General features: G+C 47.8%; 2 protein-coding genes across 15 annotated transcripts in view; both read left to right on the forward strand.

The window, feature by feature from the left end:
- Positions 1-740: 740 nt before the first annotated feature.
- CDK2AP2 (cyclin dependent kinase 2 associated protein 2) lies at positions 741-8,546 on the forward strand. Of its 2 annotated transcripts, none has more exons than XM_083498308.1 (4): positions 741-1,351; positions 6,275-6,375; positions 6,699-6,831; positions 7,897-8,546. In XM_083498308.1, the coding sequence occupies exons 1-4, from the start codon at positions 1,249-1,251 to the stop codon at positions 7,962-7,964; spliced, it is 405 nt and encodes a 134-aa protein (XP_083354434.1). In that variant the 5' UTR covers positions 741-1,248; the 3' UTR covers positions 7,965-8,546. The 2 variants fall into 2 exon arrangements, with proteins under 2 accessions (XP_083354434.1, XP_083354435.1); XM_083498309.1 differs by having other exon boundaries at positions 741-853.
- A 4,540-nt stretch (positions 8,547-13,086) lies between these two features.
- Positions 13,087-22,887, forward strand: part of PITPNM1 (phosphatidylinositol transfer protein membrane associated 1) — a 32,494-nt gene continuing 22,693 nt past the window's right edge. The window contains exons 1-5 of one of the 13 annotated variants that reach the window (XM_083497876.1): positions 13,087-13,939; positions 18,367-18,459; positions 18,648-18,862; positions 18,993-19,114; positions 19,682-19,903. In XM_083497876.1, coding sequence (XP_083354002.1) covers positions 18,382-18,459; positions 18,648-18,862; positions 18,993-19,114; positions 19,682-19,903 — 637 coding nt within the window. In that variant the 5' untranslated portion in view covers positions 13,087-13,939; positions 18,367-18,381. Of the gene's footprint in view, positions 14,307-14,394; positions 14,590-18,366; positions 18,460-18,647; positions 18,863-18,992; positions 19,115-19,681; positions 19,904-22,887 lie in introns of those variants that run through there. The other 12 variants (XM_083497879.1, XM_083497880.1, XM_083497877.1 and 9 more) reach the window with 12 other exon arrangements.

The raw sequence follows: 22,887 nt of genomic DNA on the forward strand, positions 1-22,887 counted from the left end.
CCAAGACACTGGATTGCCCACTTCAGTGATTCCCTTCTACTACAAACTCCTATCTCACAGATACAACGACGCAAGTTTGGTTGGAACCCACTGGCATAAACCAAACCAGCAGAATTTGGCAGCTTGCATGCTAGCACTCAACTATGTATTTCAGCAGTGCTGAAAGAACTAAACTGGATGCCAGTCGTTATTGTTGACATACATGGCCCCCAACTACTCAGGGCCTGCCTGAGCACCAGCTGATCTGCCTTCCTAGTTACACCCATCTGAACCTTAAGATTTTCAGAGCAGGCCCCTTTTAATGATTGCTCAGGAGCCGGCCTTCTCTCAGAGGCATTGATCCTCTGCGATGCTTACTCTCCGGGAAGCACCAAAGGTAATGAACTTCCAGCGACAGTTGAAAGCTGTTCTGTTTCCACAGACTTCCCTTAACTCTCAAAGGTGTTTTAAAGCAGGCTATGTTTGCTTTCTCGCTATTGTATTGTTTTATACGGCACGGGTATCTTTTAATTTCACCCTCTCTCCTACACTCAGGCAACGAGGGCACTGCAAGGGGTGGAGAGACAGCGGAGACGGCCCCAATCCCACCATCCGCTTAACGGCCGCACAGAACTAGCCTAGCACCGTGGCGGGGGACTAGGGTCTCCGACTAGGCCGCAACCAGGCCCTCTCGTCGCTATGGCGACAGACGAGAAGGGTGTTATGCTGCGCGGTGAGGTCACAGGGGGAGGGAGCGGGACACGTAGGCGCGGGCCGAGGGCGTCATCGGCAGCGGCCGCTCTGCTGGGCTCTGCTAGTTGGCTCGAGAGGAGAGGAAGGGGGGTCGGAGGCGCGCGTGCTCGCTCCTCTCAGGGTCAGTCCTCCCGGAACAGTGGGCGCGAGGACCGCGGCGAAGGCACGCTCCGAGGGGGCGGGCGGGGGGAGCGGGCGCCTCTGGCTGTGAAACGCGCGTGCGCGCGCCTCCTCGGGCCGCCAGGAAGGAGCCCTCTCTTCGCCGGGGACCAAGCCGGGACAAGGCAGGAGACGAGGGAGGGAGGAGGAGGAGGAGTGGGAGACGGACGCGGCCAATTGGGAGGTGGGAGCGAGGGGGTCTGCCACCAATCGGCTGAGGCGGAGGACAGAACCCTGCCAGCCGGGGGGAGTGCTTGCGGGAGCCTCCCCGCCAATCCGAGGAGCGGCAGCCGCGGCCGGAGCCGGAGCAGCGCGCCAATCGCGGGCCAGCCAGCACCAGAGAGCGCGGAGTCGGGGATGTCCTACAAGCCCATCGCGCCTGCCCCCACCAGCTCCGGAGCCGCCGGCACCAGCAGCAGCAGCAGCAGCGCCAGCCCCGCCCCCGGAGCCCCGCCGGTCGGTAAGAGACACCCCCCCTCCCCCCGCTGGCCCCTGGGCAGAGCGAGGGCGCGGAGGCGGCACGGCGGAGTCGCCTGGGCCGTGGCCGGCGCTTCCGACGAGTCTCCTCCTCCTCCTCCTCGTCTTCTCTCTGTGTCTCTTCCTCTCCCGCCCCCCCCCCCCCAACCCCGGCAGGGTTTTCCCGGCCTTTTACAGCTGCTTTGCAATACAGGACTCCGGTCTCCTCGCCGCGAAAGGAGAGATGTGCATCCTGGAATTAGGATTTACTGTGTACTTGATTTATAAAAAGAAAAAAAGGGACACCCTAACTCATTCCAGACCGTGCGAATGTGCTTTACTCGTCACTGCGTTCCTCCTATGTAGGAAGAGTAGCAGCTGTTCGGGGAATCCTGCCGGGGAAAACAAAATGAAAGTTGAATTCTTAGGAAAGGCGTGTGTGAGGCGGAAAGGCGTGTTTAGAGTGAATCAGCAAACCCCCTTCTCTACCCAGAAATATGCCCCGCTGTGTCCATGGCTGTTGTCGCCTGAGTGTCGGGTGAATGACTTCTCCTTGGATAAGCAAGGAGGGGTGAAACTGTAGAGAGTAGTGGCGTGGCAGGTTCCTCTGTCTCTCTGTAACTTCGGTTTCCTTCTTGGGTGGAGCATCCTCTAGCAAGGGTGGGGAGACGCTAGGTTTCCCAGATCTCCTTCAGTCTTTACCAAAACTCCCAAGACCCACCAACAAAGGGAGATGCAAACAGTACTGTTAAAATTAAGGAGCAGGATGCTTCAGAGCTTATGGGCAGACCTAGGATTTGTTTTCAGTATTAGAATTGTCCTACAAAACCCACTCCTTGTTTTCCCTCCCCCTTAGCTTTCTTAATCTCAGCAACGCCATTCAGAAGAATTTTTAAAACCACATTTTTCTTGCTGCTGTTAAACAATCTTTGCTGATCTACTGCAGATCAGAGATCTTTCTACCTGTGGATCCTGGTCTACCTACCCCAGGCTTTTAGCATGTGGCAATGTACAAGTACCACTAGGGAAAAAAATATGGATAGGGATAGTAATTCCTCAAAGTGTTTGGATCCTAGTATTGGGGCTTAGATTCCGTTTCAATTTTTTTTTACATAATTTTGTGATTTGAAAGCTACTGGCTGAATTTCACTCAGAACCTGCCTGTCTGCCACAGTTGGGTAATGGGACGGATTTATTCCCAGGAACATTGGCTTTTAACCCTCTTCTTTTATGTAACTTGGCTTGCTTCCAGGAGATCTCTGAAGCTACTTGCTATGCCAGCCCCTTTCTCCAGTACACATTCCCTCTTTTTGGCACACTTCTATCTGAAATCTGTAGGTTAAGAGACTAGGTGGGTGGGTGTGATTCCATTTATCAGAAGTCTGGGATCTAAGCTCCCTTGACCTGCTGAATGTGTAGCAATTTAAAGCACTTTTGCAAACACACACACAAAGTTACATTTGTGGTTGCTTCTTCTTTTGGCTGAAACCTTGAAAGGTAAGAAAGGCCAGCACCTGCTCTTGGTGTGAAGCCATTGGCTGCACATCATTGAAAAGTTGATAGAATACCACCTTTATTAACAGTTTAAAGAAAACTGACTATATATTATTTCTGTATTAGCTTTTGAAAACTATTGTGAAGGAGCACTTACCTTAACACAGTTCTACAGGAAGCATCTGCAATGTTGTGTGTGGTTTTGGTGGCTTTGCTTGTGACAGCTGTAAGTGCATCTGTTGCACAAACAAAAGCACACAACTAAATGGGGCAGAAAATGTAGGCTCAACTTTACAGTAACAAATAGGGTTAGCTAATAATCTCAATAATGGCCCAGTCTCTGATTCAATGAAGTAATCCTCTTAATAAAGTAGCTGCTGTTCTTCTCTTTCTGGAACTCTCAAATCAAAATAATTAACTTGCTTTCAATCTCCTTTCCCCCTACAAATTGACTCCAGATGCTTCACAAACTACATACTTAAACTCTTATTACTGGCACAACAGCTCCCACTCTGCTTGTAAAGAATCTGAAAACGGGAATTTTCTCAATTAAGGGCTCAATGTTTGCAGACTTTATATTTTTAGAAACTCTATCAGAGTTTAATAGTTTCAGTGGTTTTTAGTCTGATTAATAGCATGTGCACACGCCCTTCATGAATGCATAATATATTTATTATTAACAGTATTTATTTGCTGATTTATAACATCAATTGTACAAGTGATGGATTGCTGCTATTGGCTGATGCTCGCATGGGTAGGGTGAGAAATGCACAATGAGTGGGGCAGCAAGGAATGGTGGTGGAATTCAAACTAATGGAGGATAATGACATATTCTTATCACCTGTGGAGGTGGCTTCTCTTTTCGCTCCCTTAAGAGAACAACTGTTGCCTTTATACGTTGGGCTGCAGGAAGCTAAGACAAAACCACAAGCTTCTGTGGTCAGCACTGAAAAAGCCTGGGGGAAGTGCTGAGCGTTCATTTGATCAGTACATTTTAATTGTTCATGCTGTTCTGTCTTTAAAAAGTCTTGTTGACATTTTCAAGTGAAAATAAATAAAGCAAGATCACACCTAGATGCAATTCTATATTAGAATCTAAAGTGAGAGACAAGTTGTTGTGAGGGCAAGGGATTGCTTTTAGTTCAGGCCTAACAAAGGAAGCTCGGTTATTAAAACACAGTTGTGCATGAGCAATTGTAACATTTCCAGACTGGCAAAAATGGATAGGAGTAAACTAGACATTCTTGAACTGCATTCAGATCTAACACCCCAGATATTGTATATGTAGTTCTCTAATACCATATGTGTGCCAATGAATTGACTGGCTACATTTTTTTGTACAACTTTCATTGCATTCATTGTTACTAATATGATCTCCCCTCTTTCTGTGTGAAGGGAAAGGCTATACACTTTATTCTGAGGTAACAGTACAGCATTTTAAAAACAAACAAAAATGCCACCATATATTTCAGGTAATCCCAATTCCCCATCACAGGCCTATACAATCTCTCTTGTTCAGACATAGGCAAACTCGGCCCTCCAGATGTTTTGGGACTACAACTCCCATCATCCCTAGCTAACATGACCCGTGGTCAGGGATGATGGGAGTTGTAGTCCCAAAAAAGTCTGGAGGGCCGAGTTTGCCTATGCCTGCTCTTGTTAGTGGAAGGAGAATGAATGAATGAAGTGTTTATTGATTGTGTACATGAAAACTTGATGTCCTGTCAACCTTTGTAGGAAAATACTAGCTAGGAATATTTTTATAGTCACCATCATCATGTTATATAATTTCCAGTTGGCCACTCTTGCAAATAAATCCCCCAAAGTTGCTACCTGCATTTTTGTGCATGCTTGTGTAATGACTTGTGGTATATAGCTGTCTGGAAAAGAAAGCATGTGTACATTTTTTAAACTTTATGGGAAGATGGTTGTGAATTAGTTTGTCCTGTTTTGCAATAGAAGTGGGTGATACAAACCCTGCATTTTAATGGTTAAGAGCCTGTGATGTGTGTCTAGGACTGGCAGTGTATTAATCCCTGATGTAGGAACCACACCCAGTCCCCTTTCCCCTACTGTAGACTTCCAGGACAAGTTACAACAAAAATAACTCCTCTTCTTTTTCCAGTTGTGCGATTTGTGCCAACCATATTGCGTAAGTGTTCAGGGAGAAGCTAGGATGGTCATTTGAGGATCAGGAGCAGCAGCTTTCTGTCCATGGAGTGTTTGAAAGGCATATAAGTCAGGCACTGCCCAGCAAAGCCCCTTGACTGGCAGTGGCCATGCCCACACTGGAAAGGCAGGGAAGGACACAGTATCTTCTTAGAGCATGGGGCTGATAATGCCAAGATTGCAAGTTCGATCCCTGTATGGGACAGCTGCGTGTTCCTGGGCAGGATAATCCTCGGGGTCCCTTCTAACTCTGTGATTCTATGATGCTATACCCCTCTTACAGTGGTACCTTGCTTCTCAGACTTAATCCGTTCCACAAGTCTGTTCCAAAACCAAAGCGTTCCAAAACTGAGGTGCGCTTTCCCATAGAAAGTAATGCAACATGGATTAATCCATTCCAGGCAATAAAAAACAACTCATAAAATAGCAATTTAACATGAATTTTACTATCCAACGAGACCATTGATCCATAAAATGAAAGCAATAGACCAGGCTGCAGTCTACTACCCAGTATAAAAAACTGGCAGTGATCTACCCATTGCCATTGGAGGGACGAGCATATGGGGTGCGTGAAGGAGGAGTTCGGGGGGGGAGGAGGAAAGGGAGGCAAAAGTTCTCTCTCTGAGGAGCCAGTCGGCTTCTCTCTCCTTGCCACCCTTTCTGGATCTCTACCCCCCTCCCCCCAGCACCCCGTCCTCACCTTCTTCAGGGCTGGCACAAGCAGCCCCCGCCACTTGGGTGCGTTCTCACTGAAGAACTCTTACTGCAGTGGTGGCACCAGCATGCTGTCCCACACCCTGTGAGGGGATGCTGCATTAGTCACTTCTGGGGCTGAGCTGCTTGGCGTCATTCTGGGGCCCGGAGCGGCGGCCGCGGGTGATACCCGGTACTGGAGGAAGGGGTGGTTGCTGCGGTGGCGCGGCCTTCCCTCGCTCAGCATTGGCCGTGGCAGCGGTGCAGCTGCTTCCGGGTGTTGCCGGTGACCAGCGCGGCCGGCGCTGAGTAAGAGAAGCCCAGGTTGGGTTGCAAGTGAGCAGGCAACAGAAGTGTGGCACTCAAAATGGAAGCTCACCGCCCCCCAGAACGGAGTACATTCAGATTCCAAAAAAAGTTCGGGTTTGAAGCATTCAGGTTCCAAGTAGTTTGTGAACTAAGCTGTTCAAAAACCAAGGTACCACTGTAATGAGCCTTGTTAAGTCTGGTATAGGAGAGAACCCAGGACACTGTTGACTAAATTCCCCATTTCTTCTCATATTGCTTTCAGCCACGAGTGTCCCATCTCCATCTGGAGCCATCTCTGGAGCTTCTGCCCCCTTCCGACCTCTCTTCAACGATTTTGGGCCCCCTTCGATGGGCTACGTGCAGGTGAGTTTCTACTTTGGAATTGAGGGGGGATCTTGCTGGCTGGTGGAACTAATTGGGAAAACATGGTGAAATGACAAGCATTCAATCTGTGCAAGCAACGCAGCCTGTCAGACAGAACAGCCCCTCTTTTACTCCTACTGTGTGCTGTTCTGGGTGTTCCCCCCACCCCACCAGTCAATTTAGGGAGGCATGGGGAGAGGAGATGGGAGAAAAGGCCTGTTGCGCAAGCGGAAGCCCTTCTTCAGGCCTATCCACTGATGGGGCTCATTGGGGGAATCCTGCCCAGAGTGCCTTTCACCTTTTTCCTGTCCTTGATCTTACAGGCTATGAAGCCACCAGGTGCCCAAGGCTCCCAGAGCACATACACAGACTTGCTTTCAGTCATTGAGGAGATGGGCAAGGAGATTCGACCTACCTACGCAGGCAGCAAGAGTGCTATGGAGAGGCTGAAGCGAGGTAGGAAGCTTCCTGAGAGCTGAGTGCCTTCTGGTCATGGGGTGTGGGAGCACATGAAATAAGTCATTCTAGCCCTGCAAGCCTGGAACTGAGCGAATTTATGAAGTCCCAAATGTAACCTAACCTTCCAAAATGCTCTAGAAACAATGACTCACAAATCAGACATGACACTTGTCCTTTTTTCTGGGCGGGGGGTGGGGGGGGGTAGAATTACTTGTTTGTTAAATTTGTAGCCTGGCTTTCCTCCAAATGCTTCTCAAGGCAGCTAACACCCATAAAACATAATACTCCAGTAAGAAGGCAATAAAAACATTTAAAACTGGTAAGCAAAACAATAAAAATAGCCAGTTAAAACCAATTATAGTTTATTTACACATCAGCTTATTGACCAAAGATCTATCTATATAAAAAGAATGTTGCCTGCTGGCAGGTCAGTCAGAGGCAGTCCCTCTCAGAGCCTGGGAGCAGCCACCAAGAAGGCCCTCTTGTGATTTCTTAAATCTTTCTTGCTGTTGTTCATAGCTATAGATTTTGTAAATGATTGGTTTAGCAATATCATCCAATTAACCCTTCATTTCAGTTTCTTCACCCTTGAAAAGTTAGTTTCAAGCTCTCTGCTTGCCCAGGCAGAAATTGAGGGGGAAGTGTCTCCCTTGCCTTACAGACAACTCCCAATGTAATTGGTCAACTCTGCAATTTTGAATGCAGGTAGCTGCATTATACTGGGAACAGGTAGAACCTGCTGGATTAGCATTTCTGTACCCTTGCTTACAGTAAGGTGTTGACCTACTTTTGCAAGTGGGTTGTCTAGCTGTCCTTCGTACCTTCCTCTGCCTTTCTGCTTGTACCTTTCCTTCTTTTATACAAGCACATTTGTATAAAAGGCCGCACGATACACTTTTTCTACATGAACTAAACTTCAGCATGCATGGGATGGCATACACAAAAGCCTGGCATGGGCGAGATATGCTGCAGTTGTGAATTTTGGCAAACAAGGGACTGTTGAGTTGGTACGATGAAACTGATTGCTCAGTGTGTCTTAAGTCTTGTGCCTTTCCTTCGCAGGAATTATTCATGCCCGGGCGCTGGTTAGAGAGTGTCTGGCAGAGACAGAGCGCAATGCCCGAACGTAACAGTCGCTTCCTCCTGGCGCTGCCCCTGGAGGACCCTGGCACTTTCTGGCCAATCAACATTTTGGAATCTGGAGATTTCCCCCCACCCTCACCCCTTCAAATCTTTCCACCAATCAGTGTCTCAAGTCCTAGAACTGTGATCACCTTCAAAGACCTTTACACCAATTGGCGCCTAATAATCTGAAGCTTCTACTGCATCACAGAACTTCCCACCAATTGGCACTCTGGGAGTAGATGCAGAAAAGAGCTTGTTGCTTACACCTTCTGGTCAACTGATGAGAATAATGGCTGGTAGCAAGTCTATGTCTTTATAAATGCAAGGTTTTTTTAAATAAATAAGTAAAAGGAAAAAGTTGGGATTTGGATTACCTGTTCTTCGCTGTGGTTTTCTATTTTTTTTCCCCATGTGGTGGTGAAGGAAGTAGTCTCTTCCTCACTAAGACATTACCGAGGGCCCATAGTGGAAGATGTGCTTTTTTACTAAAGCAGCACAAGGCCTTCCCTACCACTTGTAAAAGAAGCCTCAGCCAGCAGTCACTGAGCCTGTATTGGGATACTTGTAATAAAATATTTCTACTCCTATCTAATCTGTCTGTGCTGTTATTACTGTGTCAAAGCTCCAATCTCTCATGCTGTTCTGTAAAGTTGTCCCAAATTCCTCCTCCTCCATTTTTGTTGGTTTTTGAGGGTATGGTTGTTAAGTTTCTGGTTGCTGCTGCTTTTAACCATGGGAAATCAAGCCAGGTTCTTTAGAAGAGGCCTAACTTGATGCCTGTTTTCGCACTTCGTACATTCATTGCAGAAGTGATAATCTCCAAACCAGAAATGAAACTAGCTTTAGTATTTCAGTACAAAATTGGTTTTTATTTAATATGACTCTTACTCAGGATTATACTGGGCTCCTGTTTCATTCCCAAGGTTGTTACTGGGACAAGGCTGGATGCTATGAGCATAGCTAGATTCTATGAATGGAGCATGGGTCTCCAAAGCAAGGTGTGTCTGAGATTTGCATGTAAGAAGTGGCTAAGAGTGGCTTGCTCATGCCTGCTAGCTGTAGAAAAAGAAGGGTGGCATGAGGATTGAGCAAGAGGAAGTAAGCACTCTCTTTCTGTCTGGATTCTCTTCCACAAATGGCCTGCCTTCACATTAAAGCTGGGAGGTAAACTTTGGTTGTGTGTTTGCTGGCGTAAAGTGTCCTTCAGCCCTTAAGGCTACTACTGACTGGTAAGTCACGATGTGCCCAAAGGTGAGATGAGAAGGTGCGTTGTTCCTGAGGAATACCTAGTCTGGGCCACCTTAGAGAAAGGCAGGGGGTGGCAAATATTCCAAACCCGTTTGGCCTAAAATGCCCCTTTTGTTTTCTAGAGATTTTGGCCACTTGAAAAGGGCAGAGCAGGCTTGCACATTTGGTCCCAGAATACTTGCTAAGTCTTAAAAGCTTTTTTTAGACCTGAAGGGGGGGGATTTGTTTATTAAGAGGTTTTTATACTGCTTCCTGTAATAGTCTTGAGGTGGTGTAAACAATTTAAAATGCAATACAAGGCAGTAAAATAAATGCAGCTGAAAGCAATTACCGTATTTTTCGCTCTATAAGATGCACCAGACCACAAGACGCACCTAGTTTTTGGAGGAGGAAAACAAGAAAAAAAATATTCTGAATCCCAGAAGCCAGAACAGCAAGAGGGATCGCTGCGCAGCGAAAGCAGCAATCCCTCTTGCTGTTCTGGCTTCTGGGACAGCTGCGCGGCCTGCATGCGCTCCATAAGACGCACACACATTTCCCCTTACTTTTTAGGAGGGGAAAAGTTAGTCTTATAGAGCAAAAAATACGGTAAATCAGATGCTGGAGCTAAGCAACAGCAAAGGTTAGGAAACACGTTTTAAGCAGGTGCTGAATTAACATTTTTCTTTTTAATGCATTTTTTTAAAAAGTTGAATTATGAACACAGTTTGGTTGGTTGATGTATAATCCTACTTTGCAAGTAAGCTCTGTTCAGATAACTAATGCTTACTTGCAAGTAGAGGTGTGTAAAAATGGGTCTAAGGAGTCATCTGAGTAGTTTTGGCTTTTGTGTTTGATAAAATGTCTGACTGTGCAGTAGTATAAACAATATTAAATGCTACCCTTTGAGACTCATTGTTAAGAATGCCCATTTGTACTTCGATCTTTGCCTGCCTTTAATGAGAAGATGCATCCTAGGCATAGGTGAAACAAAATCTCTTTATTTTGAAAGCTTTTTAAAGAAAGCCCTTTTTGTGTGCAGTAGGTTCGTGTTCTGGGGGGTTCTCCTGACCCTCCGGAGCGGATGTGGGGAAGGAGAGCCCCATTGTGCTGGTGGGAGCCCTTGCACTGGCTTTTCTCAGCACACCAGGTTAGTTGAATCCAGGCCTCTGTGTGCAAGTATCTGGGATAGACCTGTCTCCTGTCACTCATAATATAGTAGCGGATGTGGGGAAGGAGAGCCCCATTGTGCTGGTGGGAGCCCTTGCACTGGCTTCTCTCAGCACACCAGGTTAGTTGAATCCAGGCCTCTGTGTGCAAGTATCTGGGATAGACCTGTCTCCTGTCACTCATAATATAGTATCATAGAATCAGAATCTTAGAGTTGGATGGGACCCCAGGGGCAATCTAGTCCAACCCCCTGCCATGCAGGAATATCAGAACTAGATAATTCCATATCTATATCCACATGGAAGTCAGTACATACAGTGGTACCTCAGATCAAGAACTTAATTCGTTCCGTCTGTTCTTAACCTGAAACTGTTCTTAACCTGAAGCACCACTTTAGCTAATGGGGCCTGCTGTGCCGCTGGAACACAATTTCTGTTCTCATCCTGAAGCAAAGTTCTTAACCCGAGGTAATATTTCTGGGTTAGTGGAGTCTGTAACCTGAAGCATATGTAACCCGAGGTACCACTGTATCAACAAATTTCACAGAGGTGGGAGGAAGTAATAGTTCCTTTAGCTTGTGACATCCTTTGAGAGCTTGGGAAATGTGAGTTTCCTGCGGCAGAAGCATAACCTTGAGAGAAACATGCAAGGGACTGCAAAACTAAAGTGATAGGCAGTATTGTGTAAAAGTGATTCTGTGTAAAAGCCTGAAGGATACAGCTGCAGTTAAATATTTTTCATTAACCAGGCTACAGTTCTAAGCCAAAAATCTATGTTCTATCAGATCAATGAGAACCACTGCTGTCTTCTTCGATCATTGCATATTGCAGGAAGAAACTTTTCAATATACAAGCAGCCTCTGAATGTGAAATAAAATGTACATGTAGGATTTAATTTCTAGAATGTTAATATTGGATGGAGTAAAATGGTGCTGTTTTAAGTCTTAATGGTGTTAAATTAACTGCACTTAATCATTTTGTTAGCTGTTTAGTTTTGGGAAAGAGATGTGTTAGGAAAGGAATGAGGTCACGTGGCTCTTAAGTGAACTGTTTATACTGAGTTGTGATTTGTAGAAATTTGAGACTGGAGGAGGGAGAGAGATGCAAAATATGTGTGTACCTTAACCTAAGGAGCAATGTTTCCGATTCTGTACACTTATCAGAGATTGTCCTGTTTAAATCAGTGAGGTTTATTGATCAAGGTGCAAATGATCATCCCTCTCAGCCAGTGTTTCTTCCAGGAGTAGGAAGCCTGAGGCCCAGCAGATGTTTTTGGGACTTCCAACTCTCATCAGCCCCACCATGGCCAATAGGTGGAGAAAATGAGAGTTGCAGTGTAGCCAGAAGTTACCTGCTGCTGGTGTGTGTGTGCATGCACATTCAGTGAAACAAGTTGTGGACCTTGAAGAATGAATCCTTTGTTAGCAGCAGTTTGAAACAAAGAAATGGGAAGCTGAAATTAGTAGCGAACTGGAATATACCACAGTACAGAACAAAATGACCTGCCAAACTATGCCACCACAAAGAACACTATAAAACTAATGTGTATAAAAACAAGATTGTGCTGGAATGTGAATATCCCAGCTTGCAACATTCTAAATCCAGATATACCATAGATTTTGATAAAGGAGTTGTATTGGCAGTTTTCCTTTTACCCTCTTCCTAGTTTAAAGGTACTCTTGTTCACTTCTGTGTAAACGTGAATGTCAGGCTGCTTGCTTAGATCCCTTTCCTAAGTAGCTACAAAAAAAACGAGCTCAGCTGGGTGTGGTGTTTTGAGCAAGAATACTCTGGATACAAGGGCTAAATGTGAAAACATAAATTCCTTGGGAAGTGGCAATGTACTAAATATGCAAAAGGCTGGATCTAAATTGAACCATGCCTAGAAATGTAAGTGTATTTATTCTGAGAAGGGACTTGCTGTTAAAAGAGTTGCTCATTACCAAACTGGAATGCTGTAGTTCTGAAATCAGCTGAACCGGCATTCAGCGGAGGTTAAAATAATGTGCTTTTGTTCTCTATTGTCCTCAACGATAATAGGAAGGTGACTGAAAAGAATATAGGCTTGTTATTTTTCTTTTTAAATAATTGCAAAAAAGAAAAAGAAAAAAGCTGTACTATATGGTGGGAAATATGACAGTAAGTTGTATGGCAGCCTGTTCCTTCATCTGGCATAAACACTGGGGCTGTTATTGGACATGGGATATATGTCTGAATGCTGGATTAAATTTGTCCTATGGAAAAAGTGATATTTCTGTTACTTACACAACAGTATGTGTAATGCTTGTTTTGCTAATCTTCTACAACCTCTCATACACATAAACGCTGCAAGGCTTATCGGAGACCTTCAGTGCACTCAGTGGGATGGAGGGGCGCTGTGATTCTAAGCAGGCAGGGGGTGTGCGGGGCTTTGTCAGAGCGATGAAAGCTGCATCTAAAAGTCAGCGAGAGAGACAATCTGCTGTCGATCAATTCCGTTTTGACAGTTCGAATGTGGGTCTAACGCAAAAGTCTTCCAGAGCTGAGTGCGGCTTAAAAAAAATAAACCATGGGTTTTTAAAAAAAATCTATATAATGTCGATCATTGGGGAACTTGCGCACAAATATGTTCTGGAGCCTTCTTTAGCCGCGACGCCGCTCCACAGCTGCCCGTTCCTTTGGGTTATTGACGTCACCAGCATCTTGACGTCACTGGCGTTTCCCGGGTAATGAGCTGTGATGTCACAGGAGGAGGAGTGGGAGAGAAGAACGCGCGCGCCGAGTCCCCCCCCCCCGCCCCGCCTTCCGAGCTACGGGGCGCAGTTTCTATGGAAACCTCCGCCTGTGCTAAAAAAGGACTGGGTTGGCAAGCGGCCTCGCTCGCTCCTACGAGTCTCGAATCCAAAGCCTGGAGGGAACCCCGGGGCTTAGGCATCCTCCCGCGGCCCCCGCCTGCGCGCTGCTGGATTGCATTGCTGCTTCGCGACACCTCCTCGGCTGCGCGGTGTGTGCTTGCATCCCAAGCTCTGCGCATAATAAACGTGACTCTACCGCCGCCGGCCCCGTCCCCTCTACCTGGAAAGATCCCCGCCCTCGAGGCGCCACACTGCAACTGCCTCCCCCAGCGCGCCTCCCTCCTCCCCGCGCTTCTCCGCCGCCTTGCACGGAGCCTGCCTCCTCCCGCTGCCCCCACCACCTCTGCACTCCTTCACACGAGCCGCGTTTCCTTCCCCTGCCCGATCCCCTCCCAGTCACGCTCTCTCCTCCCCCCCCTCCCCAAGCAACGACGGCGAGACTGCGGCTGAGCGGGCGCGCTTCTCTGCTGCGGCGACGCGGACGGCCCGGCTAGCTTCGCCTATCCCTGCCCGGACGAGACCCCCGCCTGGCTCCCGTGCCGCCCCCATCGCCCGCCCAGCCCCATACCATGATCCCGCCGCGGGAGCCGATGCTCGGCCGCGCGCGAGTAGCGCGGGGCAGCGCGAGGATGGGAGCCGGGGGGCAGACTCTGTGAGGCCGGCGCTCCCGGCTCCTTCGCCCCCCGAGCCCCGTCGCAGGCAGCATACCGCTGCTCACCCCGCCGCCGGCAGCCCTCCAGCGAGCCACAGGTCTGGGCCCGGGAGCGGGTGGCGGCCGTGTGGGTCCGCGCAGGGCAGGGAGGCGAGGGAGCGGGACTGGGAGCCCGGGAAGAGGCGTGTGCATGCTTGGGGTGCAGAAGGAGCGCGGGGCGGTGCAGAAGGCGATACGGGGGCCCCGCAGGGAGAAGTGGGCGCGTTGCCTCCTGGGCCCCTGAAAGTGAAACCATGTGGCCCAGCGCGTCTTCCCCACTTCTGGAAACCGCTGTAGGGTAGGATTGGAACTCAGTGCCGACCGCTCTGTGGGGCTTAGGTGGCTCCGTTCTCCCGCGTCTGGGAGGATCTCTGCCCTGCGTGAAGGGATGTGGCGCTAAACGACGTACATTCTCTGGCTCTCCCTGTGAGTTTGTGGGCTTTGCTGAGGCTTGCCTCGAGCCTTGGTTCAAACGTTTGCTGGAGTTTCGCCACACGAAGCCTGGGCTTAACGGAATCTTGGCTGCTGGGCGGGGATGCGCTTAAACTGCTGCCTCTTGAGTTGCTCTGTCAGGTTGCCATCATGTGCCCCCCCCCCCAGCAGGGCTCCTGTGCCTTGTATGTCGTAAAATGAACGCAGGAGCTGAAGGCTTCGCAAGCGGTTGGGTAAACAGCACCTTCTAACTTCGACTGTGCTAGGATTACAGAAGGTGTCGCGGGAAAGGGATAGCAACACTTTATTTTTTTGGTCAGGGCAAGCATATTGAAACCCCGGCTGTTAGGTGGGAGTGAGCTCAGTGTTTCTTGAGGCGAGTGTGCTTTGTGGCAGCTTTGCTTCCGTTCTCCTTCATGAGGAGAAAAAACATCAATTCGGAGCTCAATACGCCAAGAGGCAAACAAAAATTCATAGCGTCCTGAGTTTAGGGCTAAACTACTGGAGACCCTGCAATAAAATCCTGCATATGTTTACTCAGAAGTATGTCAGATGGATGCTAGTGTAGACTTTCCCCCAGCAAGTGTGCTTAGTAAAACTCTGCAGTTCTGCAGCTGAATCCCAATGCATAAGTAATGTTGCAGTCCTAACCCCTAACTCCACTTACCTGGGTGTATACTGCTCGGGATTGAGCAGACAGGGTGAAGATGGCACTCCAAGTGTACCTAGGATTGAACCTTAAACATATTCCATCCTGTTATCTAGCATCTTTCTACTCACCATTTAAATGCTGACAGTTATTTGGTCTGGATAAAAAGAGAGCATGTTCCCAACAAGTGTGTGTGCATATGTGCATGTGTAGGCTGGAATTTGAACTGCTGAGGCTGGGAGATTTGCAGAAGAAAACAAGATGCATATTAAATGCGTAGCTGGCCAAGGGGATTGCTTGCATCTGAGACATGAGAGTGCTTGGGCATGAAGTTATTGCTGGACATGACTTTATAAGGGAATATGAAATTCTATTAAGAGGCATGCTGGTACAATTCGTGGGAACAAACCAACTTCATATGAAACATGAATAGGGCACTGTGTTCACTCTTTAATCTTTTGACTCAGGCATGGTTCCACCCCATTCTCCCCCAAAACAATAATAATCTCTCCGAGGTCTCAGGTGATCACAACTGGAGATGAGAATATTGTGTGAAATGCACATGAAGAAGTTTCTCTGGTGGTGCTTCAGTGGAAGGGTTTTGTTTTCAAGCTCAGAATCTTAAATACTGAGCCTTGGAAGAAGTAGGGCTTGCAAATGATTATTGGGTAGTGAAGGAGCCTGGGGTAGGAGGTCACCTCCCCTTGGAGCGAGCAACACAGCAGGGATGCCTTTGAGCTGCCTCCATGTGTTATGCTCAGCCCACCTTTTCCCATACAGACATCTCTGGCAATGGTACAAGTTGCTGACTAGTGCTTACTGCCCATGCTGCGTTATTTTGAATACGATGGTGGGCAGTCTTCTGACAACTCACAGCGCTGTTTTCAGGATCTGGAGTGCAAGGATTTGTGAGGACTGATGTAGTGTAGCAGATAAAGTGTGAGATGTGAGTCAAACACCTCTTCCTGCAGCCTCAACTCTTCGTATGCATGGGGATTATAACACTGGACAGCCTTGCAGGGCTGTTGCTTAGATTACTGAGATAATTTATGTTATATTTTGAAATGCTTTAAATGTGCTACATGAATGTTTAAGTATTCTTAAGGAAAGCTGAGTGTTGGTGCAAAGTGCAAGGGCCAAGAGGCAGAGCAGGAGGATGTGTGGGCATGGCAGGGAACATACAGGAGAACTGTCCACTATTAAAGTTGCAGACTTTTTTTCCTGGCAGGACTCCTGTGCCTTTAAAGGTTTCATGCTAGGCAGAGATTCAGGCTGCACACACAACCCTGCCAAGAATCCTGGGAACTGTAGTTAGTTAAGGGTGCTGAGAATTGTAGCTCTGTGAGAGGTAAACTATAGTGCCCAGGATTCTTTGGAGGGGGAGGGATGTGATTAGAACAGGGGTCAGCAAACTTTTTTAAGAGGGGGCCGGTTCACCTCCCCTCAGACCTTGTGGTGGGCGGACTGTGTGCACACACTCGTGCATGCGGCAAAGGGAGGCATCTCTCCCCCTCCCCTCCCCCTGCTTTCCTACCTCCTCCGCCACTCTGCCTGCTGTTGGGAGCCAGTGGCGGTGGCGGCAGCCCTCCTTTCCAGGCCACATTTCCTGGGTGCCAGGTGGGCCAGCTACACTGGTTTTATTTCTGCCTGCCATGCGGTTGTAAAAGCCATAGGAGGAGACAAAAAGATGGTGATTCTAAGTCTTTGCCAAGGTGGTTTACAAAGTGCCACAAAGCAAGAACTTGAAGTGCAAGGTTTGGATTTGTAGGGCAGTCCTATACATGTTTTAACACCACTGGGATAGTTCAGTCAGTAGAGCAGGAGACTCTTAATCTCAGGTCGTGCGTTCGAGCCCCACTTTGGGCAACTCTACAATTCTATGGTTCTAAGAGTTGCTCCGTAATGAACATGTTTAGGATTGATGGCAAGGTACATTCATGACTTGAGCAGCTCCATACTGTGTGGGAAGGCAGAAGACCCCAGCCTTAGAGAAACAAGCAGTTTGAAGTTTGCTGATGTAGTAACAGAGGTAAACGTAAGTGTAAGGGCAGTGTGGGGATGCATAGGTGGGAGGAGTGGAGAGTGTGTTGGATCTGCCTGTTGCATAGGCGGGGTAGAGCAAGCTAGGTGGACTTCAAACCTATGGGATCTGCTGTGTTTTTTACTAGAACCCCAAGATCCACCAACCAGTGCCAGGTACAACTAGTGGCTCAGCCAGGTGGACATATGCTAAGGATGGAGGAATAGGGTGCTTTGTCTGAACGCATGCTCAGCATAGGAATTAGCAATCAGTACCAAAACCTAGCACAGAAGTCCTTTCACACAAAATTCCACCCCTCGGTCCCCACATAAACAACTACCTGACTTTTAGAAGACATCTAGGGAGGTTTTTAATGTTTTGTGTTTTACTGTGCTTTTATCATTTGTTGAACGCTGCCCAGAGTGGCTGGGGCAACCCAGTCAGATGGGCAGCACATAAATTTATTATTATTAACATTAATATCCAAGAGCCTAATGTAAGGGTGAGATGAGGGACTTTTTACTTCTTGCTATTATTAGACAACTGTGAGTCAGAAACCTTTGCCAGTCAACCAGAGAACTGGTAAGTGCTGCTGATATGCTCTCTGCTCACCCTGGGGTTAAAGGACTCCAGCGTCCAGCAAGGAGTGGAGCGTCAAAATGGTGGCACTTCTCTCTGGCTCCCCACTGCATTTCCTTTCCAGTGTGTTGAAACTCCCTAGCCTCTCATTGGCCTACAGTTACTATGGAAACCTACCCAGTGGGTTGTAGTTTGGAATAAGGTCAAATGGGGATTTCTTTCAGGCTTCTCTTCTTCTGAGGAAGCGAGAACATAGTTAAGCGCTGCCACCTTTTGTCAGAGAATCCTTGTCACCCTCATATGTAGGTAGTAATTCATCTCAACACATGCCTGTTTCCTCACAGGCTGAACTGAAGCAAAACAAAGCTCTTGTGTGGGGTTCATAAAATTATTCAGATAGGTGAAAAAGCAAAAACATTGACACAGTGCACGGGACAAAATGTCCCCTCAAAGGAAATGAGATCCCTGTGGTAGATGTTCTGGGAGGCACTATTGTTCACATCTCAGTTGCCTTCAGCTGCCTTAACCTCACCTTCCCAGTTGAACCACACCTCCTCTATAGGAAGCTGCCATACCTTGAGTCAGATCATCAGACCATTGCTCCATCTAGTTCAGTATTGTCAACACTGACTGGCAGCAGCTCTCTAGGGTTTCAGGAAGGCCTCTCTCCGAGCCCTACCATGAGCTGCTGGGAATTGAACCTGGGACCATAAATAGATCCCTAAGTGCACAGTGGCCACTCACATAGCTCTCCCATCTCTGTCCTGGCTGCGTGTACTTATTCCCTGCTCTGCTTCGACTCACAGGGCCTGACTGCCAAAATGTTGATCAAGGAATATCACATTCTGCTGCCCATGAGCCTGACAGAGTACCAAGTGGCTCAGCTCTACATGATTCAGGTAACCTCGGTGTTGAATGAGCTGGTGGGTGCCTGCGCCAGATGGGTGTGGCTCAAGCCCTGGGATCAACAGGGCTGCGTGGGTGGGGGTCAGAAGCTGAGTAGGGCTGAGTGAGGCGAGAGTGGGGTTGTAGGGTGAGGGATGTTGTGGGGCACAGGCTGAGCAGAGCTGGCTCTCGTGCTCCCTAGAAGAAGAGCCGTGAGGAGTCGAGCGGCGAGGGCAGTGGGGTGGAGATCCTGTCCAACCGGCCCTACAGCGATGGCCCAGGCGGCAGCGGTCAGTATACACACAAGATCTACCATGTGGGCTCTCACATCCCTAGCTGGTTCCGTGCCCTCCTACCCAAGGCAGCTCTGCAGGTGGAGGAAGAGTCCTGGAATGCCTATCCCTACACGCGCACCAGGTAAAATGGGGGCAAACCTTGGCAGGGGAGGGGGAAAGCTGAGGGGGCTGTATCCTGACCAGAGGCTGGGGCCTGAGAGCTCAAGGCAGGTGGGGGCAAGGCTGCCAGTTTCACCGCCTTCCCCCTGCAGATACACCTGCCCCTTTGTGGAGAAGTTTTCTATTGAGATTGAGACCTATTACCGACCAGACGCCGGGAAACAGAACAATGTCTTCGACCTGAGTGCTGTGGAGCGCAGGCAAAGGATTCTGGGTGAGTGTTCAAAGACGGGGCGTCCCCTCCCCTTTTTGTGTTACGGAGGATGTTGCGGGACATGTTGGTGCTGCCATGCGGAGTACCTGGGGCAGGTTAGGTGGGTGAGGCTAGTGAGGGATCTCTGGTGATGTTTTGTGGTGAGGCGATTCTGGTTCAGGTTTAGGTCATCACATGTAGTGTGTCTTTCCTGTAGGGCGTGGGTGGGGAACCTCCGCTGCCTCGCCCCACCAGGTTCCCTTGGAGGAAGGTGGTCAGCACATACAAGCAGAAGACAGGGCTAAATGCATATGCAAGTTCACACCCCGTTATCACTGGCTCTCACACTCACACGCCCCATTCATGTGCACACATGTTAAGAATTCAGGACCGGAGGGAGGAAAACGGGACTCCTAACAGAAGGTGTTCAGGAGGAAGAGGCAAAGAAATGTCTTTGCTAGGGGTCTGAGCAGACTCTGGGACTTGGGAGGGAAGGGCAGGCTCCACATCGGAAGGAAAGCTGTCTTACTTTCTGACGGAGGCCAGGGGCTTGCTTCCAGCTCACCCCCCCCCTCTGCTTACCCACAGACACAATTGACATTGTGCGGGACCCCATCTCACCCGGCGAATACAAGGCGGAGGAAGACCCACGGCTTTACCACTCAGCCAAAACAGGACGTGGGCCTCTGGGAGATGACTGGCTGGAGAATGCAGCCGCAGGACCACTCATGTGCGCCTACAAGCTTTGCAAGGTGGAGTTTCGCTACTGGGGCATGCAGTCCAAGATTGAGCAGTTCATCCATGATGTAGGTAAGCTTATGAGGATGCTCCCCATGTTTCCGTCTGCTGCAGACTTTTTCAAATGAGTGGGTTGGGCTAGGGCAGCAGTGGGGAACCTGTGAACCTCTTGAGGTTGCTGAACTCCCATCATCCCTGACCATTGGTACCATTTCCTCACACTGGCAGTATTCAGTCAGTACTTCTCAGTTGAACTGTCCCTTCTGTTCACACTGTTTTGGTGTGAAATTAGGTTTAATAACTGCCCAAAGATCCAGCAGCAATTCCAAGCGTCTCTTGGAAAACTTGCAATGAAGGAGCAATTTGGGATGTTTCAATATTCAGCATAATTTTGTTTATCTGATGTGAAAAGGAATGATTGGATTGCCTGTTCTTTTCAAAGGCAGCATCCTCTCCATATTCCTCTACTAGTTGCAAGGGATAATGCAAGTGTTTATTTGTGGCCCACACCTTCTAAACCAGGCTTCCTCAACCTCGGTCCTCCAGATGTTTTTGGCCTACAACTCCCATGATTCCTAGCTAGCAGGACCAGTGGTCAGGGATGCTGGAACTGTAGTCTCAAAACATCTGGAGGGCCGAGGTTGAGGAAGCCTGTTCTAAACAAGTGGGAACCATAACTGCAATACCTGTGGTCTCCGTTGAGATGGGCTGCCTTTCTTCACATCACTGCCACAAGTACTGGCCAGTCTGCCTCTGCCAAAGCTCTCAAGTTAGCCTCAAGTTCTGGCTGAACCAAGTGCCAAGCGAGGGATCTGATTTGTTCGCTCTTTGGTGTGTGGGATGCACTTCCTGATGCTGCTGTTCTCCAAGTGTTGTACAGCCCCACCCCTCAACAAATTGGAGGTGGTATCCCAGTGAGCTGCTCATGTCCTGGGAGAAAGCAGGAAGGTAGTTGAAGAAGGACATTGTGAGAGAGGCAGCAAGAGTACCGTTTACTTGGAGAGAGAGAGAGAGAGAGCGCCATGCTGACAAAAGAGGGACTGGTGCCAAGAGCACAATTAAAGTAGGGCTCAAAGTGCAAAAGTCTCCAGGAAAGGTGGCAGGACAGAGGTGCCATAAAATAGTAATTGGCTATTAAGCTCAGACACAGTTTCTGGGACCCTTGCTTAGGTCATGCTATGGGATATGCTATAGGAAATCTCATCAAAACTGTGTGGTAGGCTCATAAAGGAAAACTGCGTAACAAATTAAGCAGAGTTAGAATCTGTCCTTTTTTAGAAACACTGTGCGAATTAGTTCCTGGCGTGTCCTGAATTTGAATTTGTGTTTAATCTTGCACCAGCAACTTCCAGCTTCGAAGTGGTGCCTAACCTTGCACCAGCAAACACCCCACTGCTTGCTTGCTTGCTTAGCTTGGTCCCTGCATGCTAGAATGTTGTTAGTGGTGCGAAGAATTATGAGGGAGGCAAACTGTCTCCATGGACTGCGTATAGATTTTTCACTTCTTGGTTTGGAGCGCAGAGCTCTGAATTTCCGAGACAGAGACTTCAGATTGAAATAATTATCTGTGAGAAATTTTGTTCACTCTAAATGTGAAGCTGGATTGCCAGAAGTTTTATCTCACTTGAACTTAAATGAAACTTTTTTCATTACGATTTTCAAACAGTACAAATACAATTAAAACTCAAACAAAAACTAAAAGGGGAAAATTAAAATAGGGAAAGGGGACACGAGGAAGATAGATGGGTTAAAGTGCTTGACCATACAAATGGGAATGATAAATAGTAAAGAACCGCTGGCTGCAATGCATAAGTCTCAAGAAAAGCTGACTAAATGTTCTTGTATTTATCTTCTTTGCATTTGGTGTTGATAACTTGCCAGTTCATAGGAGGGCAAGGGAGTGTTAATCCATTGTTATGTGAAAAGCAGCAACTTTTTCCCATGTTAAAGCACCATGTACTTGGCTGACCCTAATGTATGCATGATCCATAGTCCATGGCATAATAATAAATTCTAAGATGTTTGGATGTTATTCCTGTGGAGTAGCTGGGTTAGCCTCTTGCAGCAAAAACAACAGAGTCATGTGGCATCTTAAAGACTAACAAATTTACTGTGTCAGTCCTGCACCCTTTCATGCATCTGATGAACTGGACTCTAGTCCACTAAACCTTGTGCCACAATGAATGTGTGAGTCTTTGAGATGCGTATCTTTGAAATGTAGTGAGATTTCCAGGACTACATTATCAGTTGCCAAGATTTCACTCCCAAAGGGCTTATAACTGGGTAGGTTTTCAGCCTGTGGATAAGGAATCCAATTTCTGTCCCAAATCTCCAGCACCTCTGGTATGAGTTTCTGCTCAGTGATAAAGTTGGGAAAAATTTAAACTTTCCCCCTAGTAATTCCCTTAAGGAAAAACCATGGTTTAGCTCCAATCTACATGGAATCTCAGTTTTACAACACTTAACGTTGTCGCACAAACTTAGTGCATATGTGTGTGTGAATTGGGTCTAAGTCTTTGATATTCCATGAAAGCCTGCCCAAATTCAACTGTACTATATTGTCAGAATACTTTTTGATACCAGTGTTTCCAAGTACCGTATTTTTCGCTCTATAAGATGCACCAGACCACAAGACGCACCTAGTTTTTGGAGGAGGAAAACAAGAAAAAAAATATTCTGAATCTCAGAAGCCAGAACAGCAAGAGGGATCGCTGCGCAGTGAAAGCAGCAATCCCTCTTGCTGTTCTGGCTTCTGGGATAGCTGCGCAGCCTGCATTCGCTCCATAAGACGCACACACATTTCCCCTTACTTTTTAGGAGGGAAAAAGTGAGTCTTATAGAGCAAAAAATACGGTAAGTAAGGGAAACAGCAATTCAATTGTCATGTCGGGGGTGGGGGGGACTCCACAGGGGAGTGCAAACCCAAAGGCATAAGATCTGATTTGCTCCACTTAACAGAATAGCCTGATGATGTAGCTGAATTCTTGAATGGAGCCTGTTGAAGCAAGAATTGCTTTTGTCAGATCTGAAACAAAAAACAGTGCACTATCTGCATG

This window comes from Podarcis liolepis, assembly GCF_965112155.1.
Source record: "Podarcis liolepis genome assembly, chromosome: 1".
Lineage (NCBI taxonomy): Eukaryota > Metazoa > Chordata > Lepidosauria > Squamata > Lacertidae > Podarcis > Podarcis liolepis.